Genomic DNA, 16,568 nt, shown 5'->3' on the forward strand with positions numbered 1-16,568 from the left:
TTCACCAATTTCACCAATATTACACACAATCGGTGATTCACAAGTCCATGTGTGGATTTAAAACGGTTCTGTAGAAATGACAATGCAGAATGAGACCATCAGCCTGGTAGTGACTACACAATTTCATAATCCTCATCACATTTACTCACCCTGTCCCGTATTCCCAGATAAAAGAAACCTTGAAAAGTCTGCTAATAGACTGCACAGCACAAGTCTCTCTCACCAGGGAATACAACAGGTTGGGATTTGTAAGGTGTCACATGCTCTCAGATTGACTTTATCAGCAATCCTAGAAATAGGGTCCAAGACATTGGCTCAGCTTGCAAACCTCCTGCAGAAATACATCAGAGTTACACTGCGGGAGAGACTAGACTGATCCAATCATTGTTAGACCATAAGACCATAAGACATAGGAGCGGAAGTAAGACCATTCGGCCCATCGAGTCCACTCCACCATTCAATCATGGTTGATTTCAACTCCATTTACCCGCTTTCTCCCCATAGCCCTTAATTCCTCGAGAAATAAAGAATTTATCAATATCTGTCTTGAAGACGCTCAACGTCTCGGCCTCCACAGCCCTCTGTGGCAATGAATTCCACAGACCTACCACTCTCTGGCTGAAGAAATTTCTCCTCATCTCTGTTCTAAAGTGACTCCCTTTTATTCTAAGGCTGTGCCCCGCGTCCTAGTCTCCCCTGCTAATGGAAACAACTTCCCTACGTCCATCCTATCTAAGCCGTTCATTATCTTGTAAGTTTCTATTAGATCTCCCCTCAACCTCCTAAACTCCAATGAATATAATCCCACGATCCTCAGACGTTCATCGTATGTCAGGCCTACCATTCCTGGGATCATCCGTGTGAATCTCCGCTGGACCCGCTCCAGTGCCAGTATGTCCTTCCTGAGGTGTGGGGCCCAAAATTGCTCACAGTACTCCAAATGGGGCCTAACCAGTGCTTTATAAAGCCTCAGAAGTACATCCCTGCTTTTGTATTCCAAGCCTCTTGAGATAAATGACAACATTACATTTGCTTTCTTAATTACGGACTCAACCTGCAAGTTTACCTTTAGAGAATCCTGGACTAGGACTCCCAAGTCCCTTTGCACTTTAGCATTATGAATTTTGTCACCGTTTAGAAAATAGTCCATGCCTCTATTCTTTTATCCAAAGTGCAAGACCTCGCACTTGCCCACGTTGAATTTCATCAGCCACTTCTTGGACCACTCTCCTAAACTGTCTAAATCTTTCTGCAGCCTCCCCACCTCCTCAATACTACCTGCCCCTCCACCTATCTTTGTATCATCGGCAAACTTGGCCAGAATGCCCCCAGTCCCGTCATCTAGATCGTTAATATATAAAGAGAACAGCTGTGGCCCCAACACTGAACCCTGCGGGACACCACTTGTCACCGGTTGCCATTCTGAGAAAGAACCTTTTATCCCAACTCTCTGCCTTCTGTCTGACAGCCAATCGTCAATCCATGTTAGTACCTTGCCTCGAATACCATGGGCCCTTATTTTACTCAGCAGTCTCCCGTGAGGCACCTTGTCAAAGGCCTTTTGGAAGTCAAGATAGATAACATCCATTGGCTCTCCTTGGTCTAACCTATTCGTTATCTCTTCAAAGAACTCTAACAGGTTTGTCAGGCACGACCTTCCCTTACTAAATCCATGCTGACTTGTCCTAATCCGACCCTGCACTTCCAAGAATTTAGAAATCTCATCCTTAACGATGGATTCTAGAATTTTGCCAACAACTGAGGTTAGGCTAATTGGCCTATAATTTTCCATCTTTTTTCTTGTTCACTGTGTATCGAATAAACTCACAAATGGGTCAAAGGCTATGAATTTTGGACCTCAAAAATTCTAGAATCATACAGTGCAGAAGGGGCCCTTCGGCCCACCGAGTCTGTACTTGAATTCAATAAACACCTGACCTCCCACCTAATCACATTTCCCAGCACTTGGCCCATGGCCCTGAATGTTATGATGTGCCAAGTGCTCATCCAGGTACTTTTTAAAGAATGTGAGGCAACCCACCTCTACCATCCTCCCAGGCAGCACATTCCAGACCGTCACCACCCTCTGGGTAAAAAAGTTTTTGTTCACATCCCCCCCCCAAACCTCCTGCTCCCCACCTTGAACCTATGTCCCCTCGTGATTGACCCTTCAACTAGGGGAACAGCTGCTCTTTATCCACTCTGTCCATGCCCTTCGTAATCTTGTATACCTGAATCAGGTCACCTCTCCGTCTTCTCTGCTCCAATGAAGATAACCCAAGCCTATCCAACCTCTCTTCATAACTTAAATGCTCCATCCCAGGTAGCATCCTGATGAATCTCCTCTGCAACCCCTCCAGTGCAATTACATCCTTCCGATAATGTGGCAACCAGTACTCCAGCTGTGGCCTCACCAAAGTGCTATACAAGATTGTGAATCCAGGGGCAGTCTGTACTCTCTCAATCCTCACCAAAGCTCTATACAACTCCAACATGATTTCCCTGCTTTGGTAATCTATGCCTCCATGGATAAAAGCAAGTGTCCCATCTGCCTTTTTCACCACCCTACTAACAAGCCCTTCTGTCTTCAGAGATCTATGGATAAACACGCCAATGTCTCCTTTGTTCCACAGAATTTCCGAGTGTCCTACCATTCATTGAGTACTTTCTTGTCAAATTACTTCTTCCAAAGTTTATCATCTCACACTTTTCAGGGTTAAATTCCATCTGCCACTTATCTGCCCATTTGACCATCCCGTCTTTATCTTCCTGTAACCCATGATACTCAACCTCTCTGTCAACCACCCTCTCTTCATCATCCATAAACTTACTAATCCTATTCCCCAAATGTCTCAAATTACCCTGGAACGATAAAGTACATTAAAAAACTTGAAGAACAATTGATCATTTCACACTGTGATGCAGTGGAGAGTGTTAGTTCCCACTGCCAAAATGCTGCAGTCAATCTTAAAGACATTTTGCCCCATACACCATTGAGGAATGCTGTGTATAAATTTCAGTAATGGTACAAAGGCAGTAACTACAGAATGAATCAAACAGCATGTTCCTTCAGCTCTTTTTGAAATGCAGAGTACAAAGCATAGGAACCGAGGAACAGGAGTTGGCCATTCGGCCCATCGAGCTTGCTCCACCATTCAATTCGATCACAGCTGATCATCTACCTCAATGCCACTTTACCGCACTACCTCCAGATCCTTTGACATCATTAGTGTCCAGAAATCTGTCTTGAACATGGTCAATGATTGAGATTTCACAGCTTCAGCACTCATAGAGTGAAGACATTCATCCTCATCTCAGTGCTATAATTCTCTGGAATTATTTATATCTGAAAATAGTTTCAAATTATTCTGAGTTCATGCCTCCTGGTTTTAGACTCACCGGCCAAGCGAGCAGGGAGGGGCAGTGAGGGACCACATGGGATAGCGAGGGGCAGTGATATTCAGTGAGGGGCAGCCACATTCAGTGAGGGGCAGCGACATTCAGTGAGGGACAGCCACATTCAGTGAGGAGCAGTGAGCAGCGAGAGACAGGCACTCTTGCTTCTCATAATGATGTTGAGTATGTTGGGACTGGCAGCCATATCCAGAATGAAGATATATTGCTGCCTTCTCAAAGCTCACTTCACCCTCACCCTGCTGCCGGACACATGGTGCAAGCTGCAGCTGGTGTGACCACGGAAATCCCAGTCTCCATCGAACCCTGGGATTCAACATTCTGCTGTCAGATCACGGATACACCTTTCAGTCATTGCAGCCTCAAGAGAGAGTATATTAGTAAGACAGGTCTGAGGAAGTAGCACTGACACTTGGGGCCCGATTTTACCATTTTCATTCTAAGTGCTGAATCTGGGCGTAATGCAGATCCGACTTAGAAATCTGCTTTCAGGAGCCCCCATTCGCACTTAGCGATCTCCAGTCCCTTAGCGCGGCCGAAACGATCGGAGCTCTGAACTGCGCATGCGCAGTTGGAAAAAAGTTTTTGAAAAAGCGCGCCCGTGTCAGATCGCTCCCGGGCCGCAGAAAGCGGAGAAAGCGGTCCGGGAGCGAAAAGCGGGAGCGATGGTGCACACACACACATCACTGTCCCCCTTATCCACCCACCCCCACTACCCACACACATCACTGTCCCCCTTATCCACCCACCCCCCCCGCTACCAAGACCGATCGCCACCCTTGCCCCCCTCCACCCCTATGATCACCCGCAGAGTGGCAGCGGACCCCCCTGCCCCCCCTGCCCCCCCGCACCCCCACCAGAGATCCGTCTGCCCCCCCCCACCAGAGATCCAACTGCCCCCCCCACCAGAGATCCAGCTGCCCCCTCCCCCCGCGCCTAAGATACATCTTACCCATCTCCCTCCTCCACCACCCTCCCCCCCCCCGACAATGATCTGGCCTTACTCATCCCCCTCAGAGAATGGTCTGGCCTCACTCACCACCCCCCCCCTCCCCAGACAATGATCTGGCCTCACTCATGTCCCCCCCAGAGAATAGTCTGGCCTCACTCACCACCGCCCCCCACAAGAGAAACATCTGACCCGCCTCCTCCTCCCTCCCCCCCACCAGACAACGATTTGGCCTCACTCCCCTCCCCCCCCCCAACCAGAGAATGATCAGGCCCGCCTCTCCCCCCCACCCCCCTCCCCACCACTGATCTGAGTCAGGGAGCCGTTGGAAGCTCTGAACGCGCTCTTCAGCAGCTGGAGCGCCCGATTCAGACTTTTATTTGGCAGGTCCATTACGGCGCGGTTCCGGATCGGCAAACACGGTGGTAAAGGGGGAAAGTTGGGCGGGCAGTTCATTAATTCAATTTAAATGCATGCAAATGCATTTAAATCGCCATTGCGCCCGTTTTGGGCGCGAATCGAATCGCTGCCATTCCTGGGTTTCGGTAAAGTGGCAATCTGCGCGGACGCGGGTGCGGATCACGTTAATGGCCTCACACCCGACTTTACCACGTTTTCGCACCTATCGGGCCCTTGGTGTGACATTCCCAGTGCTGGAGAAAATAATGTCATTAACTAGTGAACAAGTGTGCCAGAGTGTTAGGGGAAAATAAATGATAAATGTTGAGCTTTTAATGTTATTTCACAGTGATGTTTAAAAATTAATAAGAAAATAATAGAAAAAGATGACAGGTCTCTTGGCTGCAGAGAGTCAGTATCTCCATTTGTTACAAAGATCAAAGCACATTCTAATAGCGATTAATCTTCATACAAGGTCACTGCGTGGAGTTTGTACATTCTCCCTGTGTCTGCATGGGTTTCCTCCGGGTGCTCTGGTTTCCTCCCACAGTCCAAAGATGTGCGGGTTAGGTTGATTGCTCCTTAGTGTCAGGGGGATTAGCGGAATAAATATATGGGGTCACGGGGATAGGGCTTGGGTGGGATTGTGGTCGATGCAGGCCTGATGGGCCGAATGGCCTCCTCCTGCACTGCAGGGACTCTATGATTCTATGAACTTAGTCAGCTGGATTTTCAGCTGCGATTAGCACCTCACAGGCAGCTTAAATCCTCATAAAGACAGCTTTAATTGACTGCTTTTACTGATAGCAAAGCCCTGGAGTCAGACAGCAAGGACAGTTGTCTCAGTGATAGAGATAGGGGGTAGTCACACCAAGTTAAGCTGGGAGCCTCTGCAGTGAGTGCAAGGGTAAATACATGGCTAGTACAAGATGTGTCTCCTTTGGTAAAATCTATATGTAATGTTAGATCAAAGTTTAAACAATATCTGTGTACATGCAAAGCATGATATAAATATATGGGCAGCACAGTGGTTAGCACTGCTACCTCACAGTGCCAGGGACCCGGGTTCAATTCTCAGCTTGGGTCACTGTGTGGAGTTTGCACCTTCTCCCCATGTCTGTGAGGGTTTCCTCCGGGTGCTCTGGTTTCTTCCCACACTCCAAAGATGTACATGTTAGGTGCATTGGCCATTCTAAATTGCCCTTGAGTGTCAGGGGGACTAGCTAGGGTAAATGTGCCGGGATAGGACCTGGGTGGGATTGTGGTCAGTGCAGACTCGATGGGCCGAATGGCCTCTTTCTGCACCATAGGGATTCTATGATTCTATTTGCAGTTTCTCTGTAAACATCAGAGCTTGGATGAGATGATAATTGAGCCAACACTCCCAGCATATGCTTGAATATGCTCTGAATTGCCTGTGATTAGCTCAGCAATAAGCAGAGTAAAAGAAAAAGTAATAAAATCTAAATCGGGGTTAATGTGTTTGTATGTGGATGTGGTTAATAGGATTAATGAGTTACCATGCAGATTGCCATGTGAAAACATGCTGTAACAGGGACTTGGCTTAAAGAATATGAAATATTGTTGGGTACAAGGTGTTTGGGAAAGGGGGAAGAGATGAGGGGTGGAGGTGTTGATTAAGGAACTGTTACAGAAGAGGACATTGTAGAGCTCTTGTGACCAGTCATAGGATCCCTGTCTCTAAGCCAGAAGCTGTGGATTCAAGTCCAACTCTCAGAATTGATGCTCACACAGGTGTTCATAATCAGTGAAACAGGTTGAGTAGCAATCTTTCCAACACGCCGGCGGCAGCTGGTAAGAGTAGGAGAGTCTCCTGGGCTGCTCTGCTTGATGTGCAATAGTTCCCCTCAAGCTATTGTCCCTGGTGACCTGCACAGGGAAGCCTGGCCATAGAAACAGAAATGAACAGCTGCTTTGCGTCACAAGATGTGAGAAAGGTATAATGGAAGAAGTGTGAAATGGTAGGTTTGGAGGGGAAGATAATGGTGCAGTGGTAATGTCACTGGGCTAGTAGTTCAGAGGATTAATGAATAATGAGCAATCCAGAGGACTGAGCTAATGCTCTGGTGGAATTTAGATTTTAAAAATGGGCTTGTTGGAGTTCAGAAGAATGAAAGGTGATCTTATTAAAACATACAAGATCCTGAGGGGACCAGACAGTTTGAAAGGGCAGCACAGTGGTTAGCACTGCTGCCTCACAGCGCTAGGGACCCGGGTTCAATTCCAGCCTTGGGTCACTGTCTGTGTAGAGTTTACACATTCTCCCTGTTTCTACGTGGGTTTCCTTCGGGTGCTCCGGTTTCCTCCCACAGTCCAAAGATGTGTACGTTAGGGGCACTAGCCATGGTAAATTTATAAGGTTACGGGGATAGGGTGGGAGAGAGGATCTGGGTAAGGTACCCTGTCAGAGAGTCGGTACAGACTCAACGAGCCGAATGGCCTCTTCTGCATTGTAGGGATTTTATGGAAGAATATTTTCCCCTGTGGAAGAGTATAGAATCAGCGGACATATCTTAAAAATAAGGGTCATCCGTTTAAAATGGAGATGTGGAGAAAATATCTTTCCCAAAGGGTCATGAGAATCTGATTTGATTTGATTTATTATTGTCACATGTATTAGTATACAGTGAAAATTATTGTTTCTTGTGTACTATACAGACAAAGCATACCGTACATAGAGAAGGAAAGAAGAGAGTGCAGAATGCAGTGTTACAGTCATAGCTAGGGCGTAGAGAAAGATCAACTTAATGCGAGATAGATCCATTCAAAAGTCTGATGGCAGCAGGAAAGAAGCTGATCTTGAGTCGGTTGGTACGTGACCTCAGACTTTTATATCTTTTTCCCGACGGAAGAAAGTGAAAGAGAGAATGTCTGGGTTGCGTGGGGTCCTTAATTATGCTGGCTGCTTTGCCGAGGCAGTGGGAAGTGTAGACAGAGTCAGTAGATGTGAGGCTGGTTTACGTGATGGATTGGGTTACATTCATGAGCTTTTGTAGTTTGTTGCGGTCTTGGGCAGAGCAGGAACCATACCAAGCTGTGACACAACCAGAAAGAATGCTTTCTATGGTGCATCTGTAAAGGTTGGTGAGAGTCGTAGCTGACATGCCAACTTTCCTTTGGAACTCTCCCCTGGAGAGCAGAGGAGACAGGAGCACTGAATGTTTTTAAGGGACAGATAGATGGCTTCTTGACTAACAAGAGTTAAAAGTTATTGGGGGAAGGGGTGAATGAGAAGTTGAGGCCACAATCAGACCAGCTATGATTCTATTGATTGGCAGAGCAGACTTGAGGGGCCGAGTGGCCTCATACTTGCAAGGAAATTATAGAAAGGAGCAAGAATTATAGAGCAGTTATAATGTGGGACTTTACTTGAAAAATATAGTTTGGGATAAGAGGGCAAAGGATAAAGGAGAGAAAGAGTTTCTAGAGTGTTCAGAAACATTTACTGCAGCAATATATTTCTAGTTGAATGAGAAATGGGATATTGCTAAACATAATTCTTGGAAAGGGGATAAGCCCAGTGGATGATGTGTTAGCGGGAAACATTTAGGGAAAGCAATGATTGTAGCATAAGGCTTTGGAAATGTACAAACATGGAACGGGGTAGGCCATTCGCTTCTTCGATCCTCATAATCACGGCTCATCATCCAGCCCAGTAATGTGTTCCTGCTTTCCCCCAATATCCTTGTTGGCATAAGCCTGAGGATATAATTATAGGATTATAGAATTAGTACTGCTTAACTGCTGCCACAACCTATCTCTATCACAGTGAGTTCACGGTGTGATTGGTAGCTGCAAGTTATTTTATAGGGATTAGCTAATTTGATTGGATTTATTGTTGTCACATGTATTAGTATACAATGAAAAGTATTGTTTGTTGCACGCTATGCAGACAAAGCATACCGTACATAGAGAAGGAAAGGAGAGAGTGCAGAATGTAGTGTTACAGTCAGAGCTAGGGTGTAGAGAAAGATCAACTTAATGCGAGGTAGGTCCATTCAAAAGTCTGACATTAGCAGGGAAGAAGCTGTTCTTGAGTTGGTTGGTACGAGACCTCAGACTTTTGTATCTTTTTCCTGACGGAAGAAGGTGGAAGAGAGAATGTCCGGGGTCTGTGGTGTCCTTGATTACGCTGGCTGTTTTCCCGAAGCAGCAGCAAGTGTAGACAGCATCAATGAATGGGAGGCTGGTTTGAGTGATGGACTGGGCTTCGTTCATGACCCTTTGTGATTTTTTTGCAGTCTAGGACAGAACTTACCTACTGAGATATGACTAGAATGTTTTCTATGGTGCATCTGTAAAAGTTGGTGACATGCCAAATTTCCTTAGCCTGCTGGGAAAGAGGCATTGGTGGGCTTTCTTAACTATCGTGTCGGCATGGGGGGTGGACCAGGACAGGTTGTTGGTGATCTGGACACCTAAAAACTTGAAGCTGCTCACCATTTCCACTTTGTCCAGTTGATGTAGTCAGGGGCATGTTCTCCTTTACGCTTCCTAAGGTCAATGACAATCTCCTTTGTTTTGTTGACATTGAAGGAGAGATTATTGTTGCCGCACCAGTTCACCAGATTCTCCATCTCATTCCTGTACTCTGTCTCGTCATTGTTTGAGATCCGACCCACTATGATGGTGTCGTCAGCAAACTTGAAAATCGAATTGGAGGGGAATTTGGCCACACAGTCATAGGTGTATAAGGAGTATAGTAAGAGGCTGAGGACACAGCCTTGTGGGGCACCGGTGTTGAGGATGATCGTGGAGGAGGTGTTGTTGCCTATCCTTACCGATTGTGGTCTGTGAGTTAGGAAGTTCAGGATCCAGTCGCAGAGGGAGGAGCCAAGACCCAGGCCACAGAGTTTGGAGATGAGTTTCACAAGAATAATGGTGTTGAAGGCTGAGCTGTAGTCAATAAATAGGAGTCTGACATAGGATTAGTTGTCTTTGATGTGAGGCTACGAATACAAATGGGTATGAGTGGGGTGTCATAGGTTGGCATGAATTTTCATTATGTTTTGTAGGACGGCACAGTAGCACAATGCTTAGCACTGCTGTCTCACAGCACCAGGGACCCGGGTTAGATTCCAGCCTGGGATGACTGTGTGGAGTTTGCACGTTCTCCCCATGTCTGCGTGGGTTTCCTCCAGGTGCTCCAGTTTCCTCCCTCAGCCCACAGATGTGCAGATTATGTGGAATGGCCATGATCAATGCGCGTGGGTTACAGGGTTAGGGCGGGGAATTGTACCTAGATAGGTGCTCTCTTAGAGGGTCGGTGTAGACTCAATGGGCCGAATGGCCTCTTACTGTAGGGATCCAAGACTCTTATGAAGTTGGCATGGAAGGCCATGAGGGGTCATGGGTAACAGAGAAACATAGAAAATAGGAGCAGGATTAGGCCATTCAGCCATAGAGTCAAACAATGCAGAAAAGGCCCTTTGGCCCATCGAATCGCGCTACTCCCATTTTCCAGCACTTTTCCCATATCCTTGAATGTTATGATATTTCAGGTGCTCATCCAAATATTTTTTAAAGGTTGTAAGGTTTTCAGCCTCCACTATCTTTCCAGGCAGTGCATTCCAGATTCCCACCACCCTCTGAGTAAAAGTTGAATCTCCTGCCCTTTCCTCCAAAACGATGCCTTTTCATGATTGGCCCCTTAACCAAGGGGACGTCCCAGGAGCTTTATCCAACTCCTTCGTGGAAACATATAGGGGGCAGTTTTACCAAAAAAGAAACTAAGTGCCCATCGGGCGGGAATACAGGAGATAATCCCGCCCGCTTTTTGGTCGCACTTAGTGGAATGAATTTACGGCACTCTATGCATCACAGAGGTTGTCAGGGGATTTTTGCCAGTGGGGACGGTGAGGCCTCATCCTGCCAGAGAGGCTGGCACACTGCAGAGGGGGCTAGTGCCCAAGCGCCAATCTCCCGGTATACTGGGAGATCAGTTCACAAGCGCTTCCCCCCACATTGCTTGCCTCCCGATCGCCGGCCCCGACATCCCCCTGCCCGACATGGCCGGCTTTCTGATGGCTGGATAATCACCTCCCCCACCCACCCCATCCCTGAAGCTGGTGGAATAAAGTGTACATTTCTGCCAGGCACCTTGCAGCCCACAGGCCCTAACATTGACTTCAGTGTCAGCCCTGGTATCACCCACATCTTCTACTGCCTTTCTGCACGGTGCTGGAGGGTAGAATTGTTGTGCTGGTGTTTCTGGAGATGGGGGAGGAAATGGGTTGTGATAGGTCTAAATGGAAACTGTTACCCTATCAGTGATGCGGACTGCACCCTCAGTATTGGCCTGTTTTTATCAGTCAGCTCTCTGGAGCAGCTGCATTTTATTACTTCACCTTTCTGCTTGCCCCCTCCTCTCCCGCAACATTTCTGCATTTCGTAATATTTTCTATTGCTCTCATTCTGCCTCTTTCTATTTCCTAAAATAACTTCTGCAATTTAAATACTCCAGCTGTGCATTCAGACTTTTCACCCATCATTTCATTTTCCCAATCTGTTTGGATTCCTTTCCTATGTTCCTGTAAGAATGCTTCTCATGGGTCATTTTTTCCAGGGTCCTCTAAGTTTTGAATTTTTTGTTTTTCAAAAGTTGCAATGCAGACTGACTGGGTGTGTGCAGCCTTTATTGTGCTTTTATTTAGATTTCCAGCATTCAGATGTGCTGAGTTCCAAAGCAGTGAGACTTCACATTAATCTGTGATTCTGTCAATATGCCTGATCCTGGGTTTCTGCCCATTGGAGATGCATTCATAGAATCCTACAGTGCAGAAAGAGACCATTCGGCCCATCGAGTCTGCACCGACCACAATCCCGCCCAGGCCCTATCCCCATAACCCCATACATTTACCCTAACTAGCCCCCCTGACACTAAGGGGCAATTTAGCATGGCCAATCCACCTAACCTGCACATCTTTGGACTGTGGGAGGAAACCAGAGCACCCGGAGGAAACCCACGCAGACATGGGGAAAACGTGCTGACTCCGCACAGACAGTGACCCAAGCCAGAAATCAATCCCAGGTCCCTGGCGCTGTGAGGCAGCAGGGCCAACCACTGTGCCACGCTGGGGCTAGTTCTCAAGGTTCACTTCCCCTTCTGTCCCAGAGTACAGGTGCTGAGAGATTTTAGCAATAATTCACTTCATTGAAAAAACCTAGAAGTGAGAACCCAATTTAAACCTTTACAAAAGAAAGCAGACTCAAAGAATGAAAACAGTGGAACATAATTTTTGGAGAAGAAAATTACGGCCAATTTCACCCTTCAAATATCGTCAGGTACTCTTCAGGTGTTAATATATATATACATACATAGGTTATAATTAAAATATTTAAAAAATATTAACCAAATGTACTCTATTACAATTAGATAAGTCTGGATATTTACCCAGGGGAGAACAGAACGTTTTCACAAAACCCAAACGAGTGAAGAGAAGAGAAAAGCATTTGCAAGGTAAAATATTGAATTTCCTTTAACGTTTATTGCATTTTCTGTTAATGGGATGTTCCATTACAAACCTGCTGATTGATTGTGTGCAGCAGTCTCCCTTTCCACTCCCCACAATTGCTGTTATCGTTACTGCAGAGTGCACAGCAGTCTCCCTCCCCCAATCACTGTTGCAGAGTGCACTTCACAACACACTTTCCTACTTAGTCTCAGTTGTAAATTTAACTGCCTTGCCTAAACTCCTCCCCCCCCAATACAAGTCATTGGTTTAATTTGTAAAACGTTGAGGTCCTAGCACAAACCCCTGTGGAACTGCAATCGTCATATATTGCCAATCAGACAAAGATTCATTTATGCATGTTCTTTATTTTCTATCAGCCAGGCAAACTTCTATCCATGCTAATATGTGACTCCCTACACCAGGAGCTTTCATTTTCTGCAATAACCTTTAATCTGGCACCTCATCAAATGCCTTCAGGAAATCTTATCCCTTTATCCACGGCACATTACCCCTTCAAACAACTGTAATGAATTGATTTAACATGATTTCCCTTTCACAAAACTATGCCGACTCTTCCCGATTACCTTTGAGTTTTTCCAAGTGCCCAGCTATAACCTCCTTCTAACACCTTCGCCATGACAGACATCAAGCTAACTGGGCTATAATTTCCTGTTTTCTGCCCCCCTTCTTTCTTGAAATGAGAAGTTACATTTGCTACTTTCCAGTCCAACAGAACTTTTCCAGAATGTAGCAAATTTTCTGAAAATAACACATTTACTACATCATTAGCCACCTCTTTTAAGACCCTAGGATGAATTCCATCTGGGCCCGGAGACTTGCCAGCCACAGCTCCATCAGATTACTCATACCACTTCCCTAGTGATTGTAATTTCACCAAGTTCTTCTTTCTCCCTTCCACCTTCTGATTCACAGCTGTTACTGAAAGAAACAAAATATTTGTTCATTTCATCCAAGGGGGAGGGGCAATGTCACATGACTAGTAATCCAGTAGTATTTCGCAAGGATACACAACCCAGCATGACTCAAGGTCAGATCATCCCGATGGTACAGTGCATACGTTCCCTAGTATTGGAGTCAGTGACTCACGAACTGGAACCCACTTCTCCCACACCAGTCTTTGAGCTATGCATTCATCTCTCTAATCTTCTTTGCCCTATCCAATTTGCACATCTCAAGTCATACCCAGAGGTTATTACCTTTGAGGTTCTGCTTCTTAATCCCAGAATTCCTTAGCTGCTTATACTTTGTCATGGATCACCTTGGCATCCAAAGGTGCCCACATACCACAGCTGCAACATAACTATTGTTACATATTTAGTTAACTTAATAATTATTCACTTAATTAATTTAGAATAATTCCTATGTCTACCTCACCTCTTTCCCCTGTGCATCGAATTCTTATGTGAATCTAATTTGCTACTGTGCTGTCTCACTCTGATGTAGACTCCGGGCACCTCACAGCTGTGTGGATTTCTTCTGGGTGCTCCAGTTTCCTCCCACAGTCCAAAGATATGTGGGTTAGGTTAATTGACCATGCTAAATTGCCCCTTAGTGTCAGGGGGACTAACTAGGGTGGATATGTGGGGTTATGGGGATGGGGCTTGGGTAGGATTGTTGTTGGTGCAGGCTCAATGGGTCGAACGGCTTCCTTCTGCACTGCAGGGATTCTACAATTCCAAAGATTCACTTCCCTCCTAGTGAAAAGGAAATTCTCCTCATCTGCCCTAAATATCTGACGCCTCTACCCTGACAGTGTCAGCCCGAGTGCTGATAATCTCCTGACACGTGCTCATTTTCTGCATACATTACATCAGCCAAAGTAACTTCAGATTCCATCATGTCCAATCATAATCATTTGATGATGCGGTTACTGGTGGGAAGCTGCAAGTATTGTACTTAGTCCATCGATACATTGGAAAATCATATGGGGGAGAAAATGATAAATGTTTCAACATTAGGAAACAGGCATCAACGGGATGAAATATTAGTAACTACAGAATGCACCTAGTTTACCAAATGTTTGTAGTTTTATTTTTCTAAATAAAGCATCAAAATGTACACGAATGGATTGCAATGGTGGCTATTAACATTAACATTCAATATCTGTTCAAAAAGTTGATTACAATACTTTGATTGCAGGTGGTTGCTCAGATCACATGACCAGCGTCGCTGTTGGAGCTTTGGGTGGTTACCTTCGTTTCTATGGAACAAGCTAGAACATCGCACAATCACTATCAGAACTTTAACAGCAAGGTTTTGTTGCAGCATTTATAGTATTTATCTGTAAAGGAAACTCCTTTAGCTTTTCATCCCATTTCTAAGAACAAATTGGATTGATCAGTTATTCTTACAAATATGTTCATCTTAGTTTCAAAGTATTAGCGATACACCATATTTGCATTCAAACTAGCGCATAGAATTCTAGAGTGATACAAATTTAAATTACCCATCTATTTTAAAAAGTAACACTTTTTTCAGACATGTTTTTGATCTTAGTCAAGTTGTCTTCAGTTCTTTTTGACATAAGTAGCAATAAGGAGTCACATTGACAGGCAATCTATTTTGGTTTATGATGGAATAAAACCCTTTAGATATGCATTTGAGTGATATCCTGGCAAAATGGGAAGTTAAAAGGGGCATCATCTCAGTGTTTATTTATCATAGAAATGTTACAAAAGTAAAATTACTAGAAACATTCCACCCTACAGATTGTTCCAGCACAGGATTATAACAGAATTAAAATGTTCCCATTTCACTGGCAGGCTAAACTGTTACAGTCATAACCTCTTTTATTTGCAAGATGCTGCTTGTAATCTGACATAATTGCTTTGCAGAATAAATTGGTGTTATGTGTTGCTTTTAGTTTTCACTTTATTTCTGTAGATTCATTTTGTTGCTCATTTATTCCTTCCTGTTTCTCGCTGAGTTTTGTAGAGAATGTGTACAGTTGTGGTCACCCTATTATAGAAAGGATATTATTAAACTAGAACGAGTGCAGAAAAGATTTACTAGGAAGCTACTGGGGTTGATGGTTTGAGTTATAAGGAAAGGCTGGATAGACTGGGACTCTTTTCCCTGACGTTTAGGAGACTTAGGGGTGATCTTATAGAGGTCTATAAAATAATGAGGGGCATGGATCAGCTAGATAGTCAATACCTTTTCCCAAACGTAGGGGAATCTAAAACTAGAGGGCATAGTTTAAGTGTGAGAGGAGAGATACAAAAGGGTCCAGAGGGGCATTTTATTCACAGAGGGTGGTGAACGTCTGGAACAAGCTGCCAGAGGTAGTAATAGATATGACTTTATGACTTGACTAGCACTTGTCATTAGTCAAGGAGGAACTACATATGGTCCTAGTGCATTGATTGTTGTTCCCCGATCACCTCCCTTTTACAAAATGAAACTGACTTTGAACCAGGTAAATGATGCAACACAATCTGTTGTATTTTTCATTATTCAATTTATTCCGTAAAATATGAAGTGAATTGCAAAGCCATTGCCAATATTATAATAAGACAGGTCTTCCAGAACAATGTGTGCTAACAAAAGTACATTAAGCAATAGCCCAAAATCTTGTTCCCAAAATACATGCAACAATAAAAACAGATCCATGTCTCATTTTGCAAAGAGCTGGACAAAATTTGGGAGAAAACTTTACATGTTCTGTATTGCTCACAGATTAATAAATGATTAAGACTTGGATTATTACTTTCCTCTCACGAGGTTTTGTATCCTAACGAGATTGGTAAAGTACATAGTTGTGATATTTGAGTGATACATGAAATGAATTATGTACTGTGTCTGAACGTACACAGCCAATGTTTTAATATTCCATTACAAAACAAATTGATTCAAAGGTTTTCTAAAATCAGATTTGACTTTGAACAGGCTGAAATATAAAATCATCTTTAGTAAGGTCAATTAATCTTGTTTAAAAAAGATAAATACTTGCTAGTTATTCCAGCTGATGATCTCATAAATCAATGACTTTAACAGCCGTGCCTGGTACGTGACTGTATTCTTTCCTGTGTGCAGTTTCTGTTCCTCTAGGGGCTGTTCGATTACTGCTAATACATTCTTGCCATAAACTAAATGGGTCAAAAATAAAATTATAAATAGTTAAAACTGTAAATTAAAGGAAAGAACATGCAGAAATATAATGCTTTACACAAACACAGGACAAAGTACTTCACTCACTCGCTACCCAAGCAGCAGAATGTTTTTCTCACCCAGATACCTTCACTACCTTCCTGCACTAAGTAGCTTCTCATTCTTGGCGAGTTCAATCTCAGTTGACATTCATCATGAGT

At 44.5% G+C, this 16,568-nt stretch overlaps 1 protein-coding gene across 3 annotated transcripts in view; it reads left to right on the forward strand.

The window, feature by feature from the left end:
- c23h16orf89 (chromosome 23 C16orf89 homolog) overlaps window positions 1-15,113 on the forward strand; it is a 53,480-nt gene extending 38,367 nt beyond the window's left edge. For all 3 annotated transcript variants that reach the window (XM_078239975.1, XM_078239976.1, XM_078239977.1), the window contains 2 exons: window positions 12,159-12,242; window positions 14,398-15,113. In XM_078239975.1, coding sequence (XP_078096101.1) covers window positions 12,159-12,242; window positions 14,398-14,474 — 161 coding nt within the window. In that variant the 3' untranslated portion in view covers window positions 14,475-15,113. The remainder of the gene's footprint in view (window positions 1-12,158; window positions 12,243-14,397) is intronic.
- Window positions 15,114-16,568: the final 1,455 nt, after the last annotated feature.

The sequence above is a fragment of the Mustelus asterias genome, chromosome 23, assembly GCF_964213995.1.
Source record: "Mustelus asterias chromosome 23, sMusAst1.hap1.1, whole genome shotgun sequence".
NCBI lineage: Eukaryota > Metazoa > Chordata > Chondrichthyes > Carcharhiniformes > Triakidae > Mustelus > Mustelus asterias.